The sequence below is a fragment of the Pinus tabuliformis genome, chromosome 9, assembly GCF_031772625.1.
Source record: "Pinus tabuliformis cultivar Carrire ecotype Pingquan chromosome 9, CPIR1, whole genome shotgun sequence".
NCBI lineage: Eukaryota > Viridiplantae > Streptophyta > Pinopsida > Pinales > Pinaceae > Pinus > Pinus tabuliformis.
The window spans coordinates 1,793,756,103-1,793,775,205 of NC_142307.1; the positions used below are offsets into that span (position 1 = coordinate 1,793,756,103).

Sequence of the window (19,103 nt, forward strand, 5' to 3'; positions counted from 1 at the left end):
ATATATATATATATATATATATATATATATATATAAAGAGAGAACGACACAAAAAATAAAACGAAAAGGGACCAAAAAAAACAGAGCAAAGAGGAAAAACCATAGGAGGAAGGAAGGAAGGCTCCAGGGGAACACAGAAAGCTAGCACAAAGATAATAAGGGGGGGTAGGGGGGTGGGGGGGGAGAAAGACTAGGAAGACGGGGCAGGGATCCAACAGGTACTGATTTTCCAGCCGTCATATCTATTGAGAAAGAAGGCCTAACAATCTCAATAGAGATGATGGCTGGAAAATCGGTAGCTGTTGGATCCCTGCCCTCTCTTCTTAGTCTTTCTCCTTCCCCCCCTTATTATCTTTGTGCTAGCTTTCTGTGTTCCCCCTGGAGCCTTCCTTCCTCCTAGGGTTTTTCCTCTTTGCTCTGTATTTTTTTTTTTTTGTCCCTTTCCGTTTAATCTTTTGTGTCGTTCTCTCTTTATATATATATATATATATATATATATATATATATATTTATTTATTTATTTATTATAAAAATTTATTTATTTTATTTATTTTTTTAATGATCTAATTAATACTTTTATTCTTTTATTTATTTTTTCTTTTTTCAAGTATAATGATCTAATTATTAATTTTTATTTTTCAACTAACTTTTACCTTAATTAGCTTTATTCTCTATTATATATTTTTATTCTTATTATTCTTCTTATTATTATAATTTTTATCTAATTTTTACCTTTACTACCTCATTCTTAATTATATTTCCTAGTTTTTGTTTTTTATATATTTTTATTTTTATATTTTTATTATTATTTATTTATTTATTTTTATTTTTATTTTTATTTTTTTAATCTAATTATTCATTTACTTTATTTTTCCTTTTATCTTTTAAACTAACTTCAACCTTTTTTAGCTATGTTCTTTATTATAGTATTAGATATTTTTATTTATTTGAGTTTATTTTTAGTTATTTGTTTTTCCTTGTTTTATTTTGATTCACTATTAATTTTGTCTCTGCAACTAACTTTTACCTTTACTAGCTTCATCCACTTATTTTATTCCTATTTTTATATTTATTTATTTATTTATTTTTTAATCCTAACTAACCATTATCTTATACCCTATGTATATTATAATATTTCTTATAACTTATAATTTTAAACCTTTTAACCAACTTTTAAAATTACACCTATTAAATTAATAAATAATTAAATAAATAAATAAAAATAATTTTATATATTTTGAAGGAATGTCATCAAATACAACTATATTATTAAAATAATTTTTTGACTCTGGTCATAAGCCAAAATTAGCCGTTAGCCAAGATAGCCGTTGGGGGCTCTGCTCAGACTATTTAACTTGCTTAGTTGGATCTGTTTCTTCTACTTGTCCTGACGATGAACCACACTAGTTGGTTCGAAACGCGTCGGCAAAGGTCTTTCCTCATGTGATTTACGCCGAAGTTCTTCTTACAACTATTATGGATCACAAAAGCCTCAATTCAATAAAAGTAAGGTTTTCGAAAAATAATTAGAATTTAAACAGCTAGCTAAGGAGGCATAAACTCATTTCAAAAACAAATATGCTTGATAGCATAACTCTCATTAAATGAACCTAGAAAGGTCTACCAATGTTGAATGAACTTCATATTTTTAATTCTTTCTCCAAGGTTCATTATTTTGTACTTATTGATTTTGAAATGCAGAAGGAACCCCAACAATACAGTGTCTCATTAACTAGACTTATCCAGATTATAAGAATAATTCTCACCCGGACCACAAAAGTGCACACCCATGCCATGATAAGAAATGTAAGCCTGAAGTAGTTAGGCCCCAAACAATCAACATTGATGGCACTAATTCTTGTCGGGTAGGAATAGATAGGTTTCGTATAAGCTTCTTGATCGTATATGTATCTAGCAAGGAGGCCAAGAAAGAGGAAAGCTCTGAGTGGATTCCCTACTATTAGAAATTGTATTGAAATTGTAAATCTTTCCAAACTGCTTCAATTCAAAGAGCTCAGGAGTTGTAGGCACCATTATATAGAATTGTACTCAATATCAAATTTCAAATACTAAAGAAGAGATATAAATATATACTTGAAAATCTGAGGCAAAGAATATAAAATCCCCTACCATAAGGGCTTGCCAGGCTGTCATCCAAACTATCTGATAAATGGCCTTTTGCCTACATGTTTAGCATCCATTGTTCTAATAAGAACTAAAACTAATTGCATGAAATAACTCTTTTCTACTTATTATAAAAATAGTATACCCATCTCACTGATTAACATATGTTCATAAACATCCCAAAATAGCAAACCTAGCATATTATTCTAAGACAACCCCACAACCAAGATGCCCAACGAAGTTGCAAACACCAATCATCGTTAATAGGATTATGATATTTTTATAAGCCTTCAACCAATCCTATTTGTGCCAAAATATTAATAAATGTACCCCTAGAACCAACCCCACAGAAGAAGAATACAAAAAGCAACCAAAAGTCAGCCTTCACCACAACTTGGTGAAAATTGAAATCTTCTCATCATCTTGGTCTTCTGTTTTTCTAGACATCTCCTTCTCCTTCAAATAATACAATATATAAGTTCATTTCCTTAAATTCATGAAACAAGGGTGAACCCTCTAATTATATTTGCAAGTCATTGATATTGTCCTTTGACATGCTTAACACTGGGTTATTAAAATATAGAGATTCAACAATGTTCTTATATGCACTAGGCTTCATGCTCTGGCCTTTTTGTTCCATATCAAGAACTAGTTTTCTACAAGGGTTCATCTCCAAGTGAAGAGAATTTTGCACATGTACATGGTCTTCCTTGATTGCACGTAATGTCAATTCCAAAGGAATCAAAGTGGGTGACAAGAGAAACAAAAGCATTGCCACTACAAATAGCTTGGAGATAAAATGGTTTTCTAAAGAAAAAATATCATTTTCTATAGAAAATGAAAGAAGATACAAAGATACAATAATGTTAATCGCTTGGATGAAAACGAAGTACCCTTGCTCTTCTATATCTTCCACAAAAATTGGTGTGTAAGGTCTACCCAAATACATGATAAGGAAGTAGACTACAAGAGGACCCACTGCTAGGAAAAGGAACATATTTAAAGATCTCTGGCTAAGGAACCTAGTGAAAACATCGTTGTATGTTTCAACACTAATTCCAATGAAGACCTTGAGGATACCTGTAACGGTACCAATGGGAAATTTCGTGTATTGATATTTGCATCATGTTGTACTATTTGCACCAACGCATAGTGCGAGCCATATCTGTAAGGAAAACAAACAAAGGGCTAATGTTAACAATGTTGACAAGAAGTAGCATTCCATTTCTACATTTCTCTTCAACTATGGTGCATATGATTTCTCTTTGCAAGCTAATAGTAGGGACTAGACAGTCTCAACAACTTCTTAAAATTACATAATTCAGAGTCCAGAAAAATTGCTTGGTTAAAATATATCAGATTGTGGTAAGGTGGTGAAATAGGATAGACGGACCTAGAAAAAAGGATATTAGAGAAACAAGTTACTTTTTAGGTTCTTATCTAGTATAAAAGTGGAGAGAGTTGTTAACTATTATCCACATTTATACAAATGTCTATATAATGAAATTCCTTATATATGGAGAATGTTATCTTCAATGGTTTCGAATCTCATTTGGATAGTATAAGAGAAGTAAATAACCACTTACATAAATATTCCATATTCTTTCCGAGCTTTTAGAACTGAAATTGTTTATATCCTTGGCTTAAAAAAAATGGTTCAAAAGCTGCAAATTTTTGGCGATTTTCTTGTTGCCATGAATTGGCTGTGTGGAAAATATAGGATGGAAAAGTTATTCTCAAGCTCACTATTCAAGGAGATTCAAAGAATGAAATAAATCCTTAACATTGTTTTGTTAATCCATGTATTCAAAGAACTGAACAATGAGATTGAATCCTAAGTCCTTATCCACAGGACCCAAAAGGGAAATTGGGAAATGGATATTGTTGTAATCTAGAGATGGCTTTGTTAAGGAATCCTTCAAATCAGTTTTTTAATGCCAAACTTCACTCTTGGGATTACAACTATAGTACAATTGTTAGTTACAAATATGATATTTTAAAATTATAAAAGAAAGGAATTCAGCCATAAAGACTTGACATACTTAAATGGTTTTCTGATTTTTTTTTTTACATGCCTAGGAGATTAGAAGAAGTGGCGGTAGCCTCACTATGTATACGTGTATTTTTATTCCACTCTTGGAGGACTTCTAAAGCTTGGAGTCATAGGATCACTTTTTGTCTTTCCAGGTGGCTGGAGTAGAGATCATTTATGGTCTTTGAGAGTCAAGACAGTTACAGACCTTGTGGATATATCCATAGGATAGTACAAAATGCACATGCACATAAAAGAATGTATATCTCTCATGTTTTATAGTTATAGTTTACACCTCTTTTCCTGTGCTAATTTTATTCTATCGACTGTCTAGTTTGTGTGAATGGGATCATTTATATTGGAATGTATGGAGTGGATAGTAGGGAAAACGATTCCAAAAATCATGTAGCAAACTTCCCCTCATATTTTCTATGTGTATTTTTACACAACTTGGGCTCAGTAAATATAAAAACTACATTTTATTACCAAGAAAATAAAATCCATCCTATAGACCATGCTTTTGAAAAATTGGGTGATTGTTACATGTCTGTGTTTATGTTCTAAAAAACAAGAAAATGTTATTCTGTCTAGACTTCACAAAATGTTCCCATACTTCATTCTTAGGCTCAACAACATTTTTTTAACATGTTAGTGTCATCCCAGTATAATGAAGCCATTTTTTATAAATCGTGTTCCCTTACCAAAGCCCACACTGACACCCTGGAACATTAGTGACCTTAGGAAAAGAGTACTTTTTCATCTTAAAAATGTACCTTTAAGTTTCACCAATCAAAGGGAGGTCCTTTAATAGCCCATGGTATGGGAGATATTATATGTATGTGTGTGTGTGTGTGCATTTTAGTAATAATTAACCTAGAAAAACTTGGCATCCAATGCGTAATGGCAAAAGTAATTTAGTACCAAGAAGTTTTCATCTGGGATTTTTAATCTCTTGCATTGATTAATAGTTCCATGGTTAAGACAAACCTATGTTGATTTAGTATAAATACCAAAAAGGGCATTTTATAAAATATTTGCTAAAATGTTTGAGGTTTTATGGTGTGAGATTTTATCATTTATTTATGGGTAGATTATCACAGTTAAAGCTTGAAAAATATCCAATACTAAAAAGGATAGACAGTTTGCACAAGCAATCCTGGCTTTTTTTGTTAGCAAAGCATTGATGCACTTAATCATTTTCTCATAGATTTAAAATAAAATGTATTAAACAAGAAAAAAATCCTAAAAGTAGTTCCCAATTCAGTAATGTGGATGGAAATCCATCTCTTATATGAATTCAATTTATTTAGAATATAGCTAGAAACAAGCAGTGAACCCCTACAATGTAGATTAACTAACTCTTAGACATGTACCTTTTGTTATCTTGATACTAGAGGTTGTAACTTGATTTGCATCTTTCACCTCTTATATATGTAACGAGAGATAATCCATGATGGGAGTACACACTTAATCAACTCACAACCCAAATTTCAGTGAGTCAAATGACACTTAGCCAAACATGATCCTCGGCCAGTTTAAAACCATAGATCAACATAGATTTAATGACCCAGGTTAGTGTCCATGTTAACATCTATATCTACAACACCTAAAAGCTTCTGTTAGGATGAGGTTGGAGTTTTTCTTGGCATGATGTTAGTTTATTACAATGAAGTGGGTCAAATATTATCACTCTCCTAACTTGTAAAATATTTCTTTCCACCAATTTTATAATCTTGTATATACCTAATATAATATAGAGAGTATAGTTTAATTTTCTCTCACACTTTCCTTCTTGTGTCATTGTTCTCATTACCCTTTCAATTCATAGACACATCAATGCAGTATGAGTTTTTTTTTGGGTTGAGGTATTATTTTGGTTCCTTCTAATAAAGTGTGTTCATATTTATTCAGTTTAGTTGTCTTGCGTTCAATTATTCCAATGAGTGTGTATTGGTTATAGGATCCGCACAAAAAACTGTGATTTTTTTTTTATCTATGCAAGATAACCAATGCTTTGCATACCTTCTCTTGTCACAAGTATATGATGTCTGGTTCTAATTCATTTTCTTGTTTATGGAAGTATCATCCTGAATTTCTATGATGTATGTGGAAACTTGAAATGTTATATCTCTTTATGTGGAGGTACTTTAACATTGAAATCTAAATGGATTTCTTAAAGTAGAATATAAGGAATTAAATATTCATTTATTCTTCTCAAAATGCATTGTAAAGAAGAGAGTTTTCCTCTTAGTATTTTTACCATTTTATTTGGTAGAACACATGGTAGAGAATGATGCACTACTCCTTTTCTCATTATGTTTGAAATTTATACCGATTGAGTTAGTATTTTGTGTAGCTTCATTGTTGTTTGTTTGATATGTATAACTTGATTTCTATTTTATTTAGTTACCATTAGAAATTAAGCTTCATTATAACAATGAAAATTAAGCTTCATTTTTCTTTTTATACCAATAGCTTCATTTTTTTTCTACATATAGTTAGTTTTGTGTAGCTTCCTTGTTGTAAATTGTTGATCATAAGAGAGTATTAATTCCTATGGTTTATGGAAAATATGAATGAGCATTAGGATCTGGAGATATTAGGGTTGTTTTTGTTTTTTAAACAAATATTTTTTAGGATGTAAATGAATATAAAAGAGAAAATCAAGTGGGTACATTTGGTTAGATACATTGGAAGGGGGTATAAATGACATAATTTTAGAAACAATTACAAAATGCCTTTTTGTTTGGCATATATGACATTTTTTGTAGGTACATGGAGATAACATGTGAAAATGATACTATGGAGTAGAGCTAGTTAATGATGGACTTATTTTTATTTTTGGGACTCACAAAGGAGAGGCAAGACCAAGATGCAACCAATCAATCATTATGTTAGTAGGAGGTTTACTTCCTCTAGACCCTAATGATCATGGCATATTAGGACATGTTACCCACCCGCATGTATGGATAACCATAGGAGAATTTTTTTCTTCTATGATGCAATTTTCCAGCTAGATGTCATACATTGTTTATTATATGTTGTCTTTTTTTTCCATTTGTTTTCATAAGATATCTATAACTTGATATTTTTATATTTTAACTTAGTTGACATGATTTTTATTCAGTTCCCAAGGTGTTCTTTTTCTATGGTGATTATTTATTTTTTTATATAGGTCATCTAGCCACATAGTGGCCACTATCACCCAACTGAAGAAAACTTTTGCGCGTTTCTTTCTTTTGTGGGGAAAAATTGCATTGACATAGTTGATGTTGAGGTATATTTTTCATCGTATTTCATGTCTTATACTCTGCATTATATCATATTTCATTTCAGAAGAAAACTCAGTATTAATGGTAAAAAACAAGAATTGAAGAAAGAGGATAATAATAAAATTGGAGTGACAAATATAGAGAGGGAGAGAGAGAGTAGAGATAATTGGTCTAGCTATACCATTAAAGAAATTATTTTGCATGAGACTCATACACAGACGCTCATGATCAAGTCTTCAAAGTTGGTGAATTCACTTACAATGTCTTGGCAACACAATGATAATGTTTTGAAGTGATGAAACAATATTTCATGTGTAAATTGTAGTGCAACCAATATTAAGTTGGAAACTTGTATTGTAATACTTGACATTTCATATAATATAGTTTATGTGGTTGAAGTTATTTATAGTTGCACTTGATATTATTTAGTATTGTAATTAGCATATGTAACATTGTGTGGTGATATTTTTTTGAGTCATCGCATCTATATTTTTCGTAACCAACGGTTCGAAACAACCTCCGTGGTTCATCATCAGGATTAGATGAGTGAATAAGTCAGAGATTAGTTGGGTAATAAATAGAGGAGAGGGTGGAGATGGAAATGCATGGAGTTCACAAGTTTGATAAAGACATGAAATAGGTTTTTAATTTATTGATCTTATCAATGTTTATTAATTTTTTATTAATGATTATTAAATCTTGACAATTATATTTATAGTTATTGATGAAAAATTAAATTTTATGACTTAATATATATATTTTTTTCTCGGTAAATATATTCTATTCTATTATATACATTAAAACATTACAGTCATGGAACCAGGTTTCCCAAGGCCGACTGTGGCTCTTTGGGTTAGCATTTCTCAGCACAATAACAGCCCTCGCAGGGGCAGCACGTCCAAAAAGAACTGTTTCCACATCACAACATAACATAACAGTGTATCCAGACCATACAAAATCATCCCGCACAGGGGCACCGGAGCAAAAAAATTCATCCCTCGCAGGGGCATCAAAATACTTATAACAACATCCCTTACGGATCCTATAAACGTAACCAAAGCAGACATAGACATATACATAAACCAAAGAGACATAGACAAAGACGTATGACCTATACCGGACCTGAACAATTATGGAGGACAACAGAGTGTGCCAATGGAGGCTATTCCTCCAGCTTCTCCTTAAGAATTCTGCACCACCCGTAGTGTTCTGGGAGGGCATCCCAATCTTCAGCCATGTTCTTCTTGGAAGTCGACGTCTCTTGCTCCTGAGGGCGGCTAGGAGTTTGCTCGGGTGCCCCCACTGGTTTATCCTCATCGTTTTCCAAGCTTTCACCTAGGAGCTCCTCCTTACTGCTCGAACCACCTTCACTTTCCTGAGTTTCCTCAATGAATAAAACTGAAATGTCTGCATTAATGCGAGATTTGTCCCTCGAGCTGCCGAGAGTGAAGATGGCGGAGCCGAACGCTGGAAGAGGGTTCGGTCCAGAGTTGGGATTGCTCGCGTCCATGAATTGGCTCGCCTGGATAGTATTGGCCCCTGCCCTTCTGTGGTAGTAGCAGCAACAACAGTGGTGATGGGGCTCTACGGCTGGATGGCGAGAAGAACCTCCTCGAGCAGAACCTCGTCGATTGAGCGGCCTTTGTCGGGGTCTAACCATCTTTGCAGGAATGCGGGTGGCTTGAAGCTGAGCAGCAATTGAAGGCCTTCCCAGCTTGAGACGTCCCCCAACAGAATTGAATCCGCTCCCAGCAATCCTGGGACGATACTCAACAGAACAGAGACAGCAACCAACAGAATTTTCGAGCTTGAGACTTCCCTCAGCTCCTTGAATGTCGGCCTTAACAGAAAGAGCTGAAGCCTGGATGATAAAATTGCCATCAGAAACCTGAACTGCGTGATCCCAGCTCTGAGCATAAACCTGCTTTATTCCCTCCTCCTTCTTAAACTTCTCAACATTCCCTCGAGACCTGTTCTCCATAACTGCACTCTGTAGTCTCCCAATTTCACCTAACACTGCATTGAATTCCCTGTGATCTGACCTTAGCCCTTAACTCCTCGGTGACGAGAGGCATTGAATTCTCCGTTCATACTCGAGGCAGCACATGTCTGGCACGTGGCTCCTCACTGCCACTCATCCTATCACCTGCATCCGGGTTAGCAGCATCACATTGGACCAGGCCATTGCATTCCTGAGCCTGGACAATATTCAGAATTATGGTGGTATTTCCAGTGCATAGGGTGTTCTCGCTTTCCACTCCTATATTGGCTAGAAGGTCAGCAACCCTGTTGCTACGAAGCATTTGTTCAATAGCCTCCAGCCTTGCTTCGAGCCTCCAGCTAGTGGCTATTTTCCTTGCTTGGGATCCATTCTAGATGCGCTTGGCCATGTTTATGAGAATCTGGGAGTCTCCTTCCACGACCAGGGGTTGGAGGTTGAGATTCCAGGCGAGAGTGAGCCCTTGCCAAAGTCCCTCTAGCTCCACTAAGTTATTAGTATCCCATCCTATGTTTCCAAAGTATATCTGTACGGGAGTGCCTTCATGATTTCTTAAAATCCCTCCATATCCAGCCATTCCAGGGTTGCCTTTGGAGGCACCATCGAAGTTGAGCTTATAGGATTGCTTAGGGGGGGGGCCATTTGCCTTTGCTGCTGCTGCTGCTATTGGTAGGGAATTTTTTATGAGGTTACTGAGGCAGCTGCAGCTGCCAATTGTCTAAGATACTTTTCTCATTGTTTTGAGAGGGAAGATCCTCCTATGTCCAGGAATGGAGCAGTAGCGTTTCTTTGAGAGTCCCCTAAAACCTCTTCCATATGTCCTCAATCAGAGAGTATTAGTTTTTAAATATTCGTTTGTTTCTTTCCTTCCATATGCTCCAGAGGATTAGACATGGGAGTATGTTCCATAAACAGTCAAGAAGCTCAGTTTTATAAGGTTTCTGAGGCCGTTGTCTTAAATAGTTGGTAATGTCGTTCTCCATTCTGCATCTTTGTTGACATCTGAAGCTTGGCTTTTCCCATAGCTGACTGGCTAAGGGGCAGGAGTCCAAGAGGTGTTGGAGGGTTTCCTCATTATGATGGCAATTATAACAAATGGAGGGGCCATGAAAGTTTCTTGTTCTTAATTTATCCCAGGTGAGAATTCTTTTATGACCTACCAACCATAGAAAGTAAGAGACTTTGGGCCAGGAATCGAGCTCCCAAATTATGCACCAGATAGGGTCAGACGGAGAGGTAGTATTGCTTACTATTTTGTACGCCTCTGAAGGAGTGTAGGTGCCTTTTGGTAGATATCCCCAATGAAGGATATCATTTCCTTCGTCATGTCTGATATTTCTTTTCCGGAGCTCCTTCTCCAGCTGCTCAGCGTCTCGAAGGCTTGTGTTCTAGATTAGCTGATTTCCTTGTTTCCATTTTCTGAAGCCATTCTCCATTTCCTGTAACCAAAACTGTTGAATTTTTTCTTGCTGCTGTTCCTTCCTATTGAATTCTGGAGTTGGGTGCAGAATATTGTTGAGCTTAGGCATCTGGTTCCATGCATATGTCCAGAATCTTGCCATTCTCCCATTCCTCACTTCCTAGAAGCTGTGCGCTTGAATTAAATGGATGTGATGTTTTGATGCATTCCATATGAGCGAGCCTTTGACATTGGGCGTGAATCTGATGAGTTCCTCCGGAGGTCTGTTGTTGGAATATTTGGCTGTCCATAGTTTGACCCAGGGCTTTTCTGGATTAGTGACCCATTGCCACCAAATTTCGGCGCTCATGATGGAGTTGCTATGCTCTGGATCTCTTAGTCCAATGCCACCTTTGTCTTTGGGAGTGCAGACGATGGCCCATTTTACTAGAGCCCATTTATGGTTAGTTGCCGAGCCACCCCAAAGGAAGCCACGCTGAAGATTTCTTATTCTTTTTATCACCCACTTAGGCGCTACAAGGATTGAGAATAGATAGAGAGGCATAGCCTGGAGGACCGACTTGATGAGCACAACCCGACTGGCTAAATTTAAAGATCTATAAGTCCAGAGGTTAAGGCGAGTTTCGAGTTTTTCAAGGAGAGAACGCTAAGAGGGATGCTTTATGGCTGATACCGTGAGAGGGGCTCCAAGGTAATTGGAGGGGAGGGTGGCAGATGGAAAACCCAAGATGCGGGTAACCGCTGTCTTGACAGAGGGAGGAGTGTGAAAGAAAAAAATCTGCGACTTGGAGCAGTTGACATTAGTACAAGAGGCTTCGGAAAAATCAGAGAGCAGGGATTTGAAGCAGGAGGCTTCCTAGACTGAAGGGTAGCCAAATAGCATAGTGTCGTCAACAAACTCCTGATGGGAATTAGCAGGGTTGTTGTGAACAGACAAGCCTTTCAGCTTATGAGAATGGACGGCATTTTTTATGTGATGCCCTAGACCTTCAGCCATAAGAACAAAGAGGAAGGGGGATAGGGGGTCCCCTTGCCTTATTCCTCGGGAAGGTTTAAAGGGGTGGGAGGGAATGCCATTCACAATGATAGAGAAGTGCGTAGAAGTAATTAGACTCATGATCCATCAGACCCACATAGAACAAAATCCGAAGGCTTTGAGCATTTGTTGTATGTAAGTCCAGCTGAGTTTATCAAAAGACTTAGAGAGATCTAGTTTGAGAACCATACCTGCCTGTTTGGTTTGCTTGAGGGAGTGTATTATCTCATGAATGAGGAGAATTCTGTCCATGATCTGACGCCCTTCCACGTACCCTAACTGTTCCGGAGAGATAAGCAGGGGCAAGAGGGGCTTTAACCGATTCGCAATCACTTTAGATATAACTTTGTAAATGACATTACAAAGTGCAATCGGCCTATACTTGTCCCTTGTAATAGACTCTTCCTATTTAGGGATAAGAGCGATGAAGGTTGAATTTAATGAGGGAAGCAGCCAGTGGACAGCTCTTGATTCTTCTACGATTTGCCATACCTCTTGCTTTATCAGCTCCCAGAAGGTGTGAAGGAAAGTAGTGGTAAAACCATCCGGGCCAGGGGCTTTTCCTTCCTTGAGCTGGGCCATTGCTTCATCCACCTCCTGAGACAGAATGGGGTGAAGGAGAAGTTCATTATGCTCCTTCGTGATGATCCTAGGCACATTTTTAGTTATTTTCTCAATGGCCTGACTTCTGTCTCCTTCAGGCTCTCGATGGACCTGATTGAAGTGATTGAGGAATTCCTCCTCAATTTCCTCGTGCTTCTCTACTCTTATCACCCCTTGTTTTTGGATGTAGGGGATCCTCTTGTGCATTCTTGTCTGAACAATGGTTCTGTGGAAGAATTTGGTATTTCGCTCACCCTCCTTCAACCATCTGATTCTGGAATTTTTCTTCCAATATAGTTCCTCCCGTTTCCTCCTTTCCTCCAGTTGATTGTGGATGCATTGTTCCTGTTCCAGAGTTTCTTCAGTGTGCCCCTTTGTGATTATCCTTTGCTGAAGTTCCATTAGTTCCTTGTTTAGTTATTTTTGTGCTGTAAATATGTTGCCAAAGTTTTCTTTGTTCCACCGCTTTAGTTGATTTTTTAAAAATCTGAGCTTCTGTTGGAATTGATACATCTTTGATCCTTCAGGCGGGTTGAAGGATGTCCATGTAGTTTTGACAAATTCTTTAAACGAGGGGTGCGAGAGCCAAAACTCTTCGAAGCGGAAGGGTCTTCTGGTCAGGTTGCCTGGTCTTTGCCAGTGGAGGGCAATCGGCCAGTGATCCGATCTCGTGTGAGGAAGAATAGCTGCTAAGAGATCTCCACCCAGGTGAACCTCATTGTTTGATATGAGGAAGCGATCCAATTTGGATGCAATTTGGTGCTTACCTGCTCTGCGATTGCTCCATGTGAAAGTTCCATTGCAGAAAGGCATATCTATGAGGGAGGTGTTCTGAATGAAATCCTTGAAGTTGGAATTTTCTTGTTCCATTCTATTTCTGCCCCCAGTGTTCTCCTCTAGCTTGGTGATCATGTTAAAGTCCCCTCCTATTATCCAGACCGGGTGCCTTCTATTGTTATTCAAGACCTCTATGGTATCAAGAAGAGCCATTTTACTTGCTGTATCCTGCGGGAAATATACATTTGAGAGGCTTCCATGGATGTTCGTACCTAGGATGTGAAACTCAGCCTAGATGAGGTGATGAGAGGCGTGAAAATCTGAAAGAGCTATAGCTTGAGTACTCCATGCTATAGACAACCCTCCTGAAGCTCCAGAGGTATCCACCGCGACCGATCGACAACCTGGCCAAGCCTTAGAGAGAATGCTACCTAACGTTGTGTTGTTACATTTGGTTTCTTGGAGAAAGCACATTTGCGGCTTTTCCATTTTAATCATGTTTTTTAACATTTTGATTTTTCCTAGGCAGTTGAGCCCTCTTACATTCCATGATACCAGCTTCATGGGTTAACTATTGGGGGAGGGTTTTTAGTACTTCGTCAACTTAGCATACCTGCCCGAGTCCACCAGGATTTTCCCGATCTCGATCGTTCGCTAAAGATCCGTCTTTCTTCCTCTCTTCTTGGTGTCTTTTGGGGGTAAGATTCCATCCCATAGGCTGCCTGGCTGTATGCCTAGTTGATGCTGATTGAAGGCCCTGGAGATGACCACTTCCAACTTGTTGAGTTGATTCTCTCGTATACTATAATATGCTTTCTTTTTGCATGCTATTTCCAGCTCTATAATGTCTAAACCAGTCAGATCTATGCTCTCTGGGTCCTCTTCCATTTGTTGCACTTGATTGCTTTCCTCCGTATTGATCTCTGAGTTTTGTGGGGGGTCTAGCTTTCCATCAACTTCCATATCCTTGCATTTCCATTCCGTTTCCTTCTGACCATTAATGAGGATTACAGGATTTATAATGGGAGATTGAGGTTTGGATGAGGAGGCTGTTGGAGGGGGGGGAGGGGAGGAAGATGAAGGAGGGGTTGGGGTAGTCTCAGGAAACGGGGGATGCTCCTCAGAGGCATTCACCAGTATTTCAAAGCTGTTCTTTGTGGCTGGGCCATGGGTAGGATTTTGCTGGGGTTTATTCCCATTAGAGGGTTTCTTGTGCGCACGCTGTCGACTGGGGGCTTTGGTGAAGCCGTCCTCGGTTGGGGCTTCTGATGTACCAGGAGTATTGGCTTTGGCATTCAGCGGACAGTCCCGGAAGAGATGCCCAAGAGCATGGCATTTCCTACAACGGAAGGGGACATGCTCATGGTCCAGGGGTTGGACCCATTCTTCATCATAGTGAGAGAGACTTACCGATTCTGGCAAAGCTTCATTTAGTCGCATGAAGACGCATATGCAGGCATAAGAGGTGTACCTGCACATTTTTGTTTCTTCTGCTACCTTGATGTATTCCCCTAATCCATTTCCTATGTCTTTGAGAATGTCCTCATCCCAATATTCATCCGGAAGTGAGTACATTCGAATCCAGACTGGCGCCCATGTGAGATCTTCCTTGTCCAGGTTAAATCTTGGTATCCAATCCCTTAGATATAGTCCCGCCGAGTTAAAAAAAATAGGGCCCTATTCCCAAGATTCTGTATTTGTCTTCTAAACAGACGAAGATAGTAGTAAAGAAGCCTTTCGGCCCTAGCTGCAGGGTGATGTCTCCTTTAGGTTTCCACTTCGCCGAAATCCATCCATATAGGGCTCTTTGCGTCGGACAGAACCCTATGAACTTCCCAATGAGGGCATGATCCCACATGCATTCTATTCTTTTGTCAATCTTGTGTCCCGACAGCTCTATTCTAGGTCTTTCTTTGGCTATAAGCTTGCATGTGGTCGAAGAAACTCTCGGAACTTCCTCAGGTTTCTCCCCATTGCCTTGTGCAGCACAGGCTTTATCCTTCCCTCCTTCTTTTCCTTTGCTTCCCTGCTGATACCTATTCTCTTGATTCATTGTCTCCTTGTCGATGGATCCGAAGACAATATCTTGTTCAGGACCGTGCAGCGAGATATTTGCGCTGGGGGAGGGCTCTGACGCCCTCCCCTGCGGAGTTTCCATTTTCCCTTCCTAGTGCCCTGCAACGCTGCTGCGCAACAGGTTTCCTGGTTTGGTTCTTGAGTAGATCCAGAGGGTTGCAGTCTGCGCCGTCACAGAGTCTTTCAGAACCCTAATCGCTTCGCTCTCCGTTCGCTCTCCCCAATTATGACTTAATATTATTAATAATAATTAACTAACTAATTGTTTTTTGTAAAATTAATTAGTTTTTGTTAATTACAATATTTTTAATGACTAATTTTCCTAGTATTGACAATAATATTTATGTTTTATATGAATTAAAATATTAAAATTATAATTAACACTTGATATGTATCTGCATTCTTAATTGCATATTTATTATTATGATTACGATAATGAACTATCTTGATTTAATGTTCTCAAATTTATGGAAATATATAATATTCTAATTGATACTTATTAAAATATTTTGTTAGTGATGTTGCTCTATTAAGATATTTTGTTAATGATGTTCCTAAGTCTTTGATGTTTTTAGATTATTAATATATCTATATTATTAATTTTGATGTATTGATTTATAAATGTTTTTCATTATACTTGATTAGGATTAAGTTAACAAAGGATTAAATAAAATTAAAATGATTTTAATTTTAATATAAATTTAAAGATTGAAATAGTAAATAGATACATTCTCAATTATTGTTATTAATTCAAATATTATTTTAATAATTTTAAGGTTTAGGTAAACCATAAGGAGGACCAAGGGATAATGGGGCAAGGAGCATCTAGGAGAAGGTAGAATCTCTAGTTAGAGTGGGAATCCAATTATCATTTATTTTCCAAACATCATCGTGGTTGAAGTTGTTAGGGTGTTTTCTTATTTCGATGGCTTCCCTCAATTTTCTATGGTGATAATGATTAATTCTGGCCATAGCACAAGAGTTTTCAATACAAGTTTGATGATTGGTTTTGCTAGAGTGCTCGACGAAAGCTGAGGTTTTGGCCGAGTGCTCTAGAAAAACCAATCATCACATTTGTATTGAAAACTCATGCTTTGGCCAAAATTGATCATTATCACCATACAAAATCTAGAGAAGCCATCGAAATATGAAAACACCATAACATCCTCAATTGTGATGATGGTTAGAAAATAAGTGATAATTGGATTCCCACTCTAACTAAGGATTCTACCTTCTCTTAGATGCTCCATGCCCCATTATCCCCCGATCCTCCTTATGGTTTACCTAACTCTAAAAATGATTAAAATAATATTTGAGTCAATAAAAATAATCATGAATGTATCTATTGACTCTTTCAATGTTTAAATTTATATTAAAATTAAAATCATTTTAATTTTAATTAAACCTTAGTTAACTGAATCCTAATCAAGTGTAACTAAAAAAATCTATAAATCAATACATAAAAATTAATAATAAAGATATATTAATAAACTAAAAACATCAAAGGCTCTAGAACATCATTAACAAAATATCTTAATAAAGCAACAACACCAACAAAATATTTTAATAACTATGAATTAGAAGATTATATATTTCCATAAATTTGAGAACATTAAATCAAGATAGCTCATCATCATAATGATAATAATAAATATGCAATTAACCATGCGTATAAATATGAATTTTTAATTATAATTTTAATGTTTTTAATTATACAAAATTTAAACATTCTTGTTAATACTTAAAAAAATTAATCATTAAAAATCTTGTAATTAACAAAAAACTAATTAATTTTGCAAAAAACAATTAGTTAGTTAATAATCATTAATAATATTAAGTCATAACATTTAATTTTTCATCAATAACTATAAATACAACTATCAAGATTTAATAATCATTAATAAAAATTTAATAAACATTAATAAAATCAATAAATTAAAAATATGTTTCATGTCTTTATCAAACTTGTCGGCTTCATGCATTCCCATCTCAACACTCTCCTCTATTTATTACCTCATTAATATCTGACTTATTCACTCATCTTATCTAGATGATGAACCACAGAGGTTGGCTCGAAACGTTGATTACAAAAAACATAGATGTGATGACTCCGGAAGATATCACCACACACAATGCAAATCACAGAAGCCTTAAATATACAATAATGTAACTTTGTTTTTTCATATTAGATGAACATGCACATTGTATGACATTTTTCTTAATTTAGTCGCAAAATAATACTAATTAATTTATGTTGATTAATAATGAACATAGAAATTCAATCTAAAACTACTAAATTAGTAGTTTATATTGATTAATGATGAACACAAATGAAATAAATATATGAATAAATTAGCCATTTATAATTATTATTAATGAAAGAAAATGAAATGAAGATAAACTACTAGATTAGTCTTTTATATAATGAATATGAAACTACCAAAAAAAGATAAATGACTACTACAAAAGATAAATTTGTGATTACAAATGATGACTAAATTTTGCATATATACGACTACCAGTAGGTAATTTACAATATCTTATAACACGACCAGAATTTAGTGATATTTCTTTGGTCATTAATTGGTTTCAAACGATGACTAAAATTTGCATATATATGACTATTAGTAGCTAATTTACAATATATTATAACATGACCAACATTTTGGTCATTAATTTTTTTCTCGGGCGATCATATCGTAATATATTTTGTTGTATATTTCGTCCATAATTGTAGCAATTAATGTCTAAATCAATAACTAAATTAATGACCAAATTAAGGACTAAATATACTACTAGACGATGAAATTTAGAAAACCAATTAATGACTAACCTAAACACGACTAAAATTTGGTCACACTATAAGATACTGCAAATTAGCTACTGCTAGTCACCAACTGAAAAATAGGTGTTTATATGAAAAATTTATTTATTTTTTTAATAACTATTTATTCATTTTGTATTAGTTCTTTAGCTGCAACCTCCAACACTTTTCCTATATATTACCATCATTGTTACAATGGTTGTAGTTGTTGTTAGGACCATTCCATTGTTGTTCTTTGTCGCTATCCTTTTCTATTCCCCCCATTTCTAGTTCTTCCTACCATCCTTAGAAGTGTCTTGCTACTCTTACTTCGATCCATTTGATTTCTCTTTCTTCATGCCTACATTCTCTAGATACAAAATCTATACACAAGATTTGTCCACTTTACCTACTTCTACAATCATTGTGTAGACCCCCCAGATACTTAAGGAGTACGACTCGCTTCTTTGGGGAGATACATAACATTATGACCATCTTTCTAAATTCTATGGTATACTCATGTACACTCTTCCCCTCCTTTTACTAGAAATAGTACCACTAGATCCACTAGTCCTCTACATAGCCAATAGGTTGACATTTTGATTTAGGATGGTTTTAAAGTCCTCCCACATAATCGCGAGAGGATCTCCCTCCAGCCTAAGGCTTTTTTTTGTGTCTTTCCCACCAGGTTTGGGCCTAGCCCTCTAATTTTAGCCACACAAATAAAATATTTTGTTCTTACTATATATGATGAACACTTAAATAAACTTCTAATTTCTGTGACTAGTGATTTAGCTTTAAAGCATCAATATCACCTTAACATAACTTGATATCGACCTTAGCTTCCATTTTGAATAGGGATTGTGAATTTTTCATGACACTCTAATTAGGTTGATATTTTTTTGCTTCATTTTGTGGTTCCTTTATTTATTCCTAATATCCTAGTCTCCCTATTAATCAA

The 19,103-nt window shown here is 36.0% G+C and overlaps 1 protein-coding gene across 1 annotated transcript; it reads right to left on the reverse strand.

Annotated features, from left to right (window-relative positions):
• Positions 1-12,903: 12,903 nt before the first annotated feature.
• On the reverse strand, positions 12,904-13,476 carry LOC149155926 (uncharacterized). The gene has a single exon (XM_089444574.1). The coding sequence runs from the start codon at positions 13,474-13,476 to the stop codon at positions 12,904-12,906; it is 573 nt and encodes a 190-aa protein (XP_089300700.1).
• Positions 13,477-19,103: the final 5,627 nt, after the last annotated feature.

Excerpts from the sequence above, each read along its gene's own strand:
- LOC149155926 (XM_089444574.1), bottom strand. The coding sequence starts at position 13,476 with ATGGCTCTTCTTGATACCATAGAGGTCTTGAATAACAATAGAAGGCAC.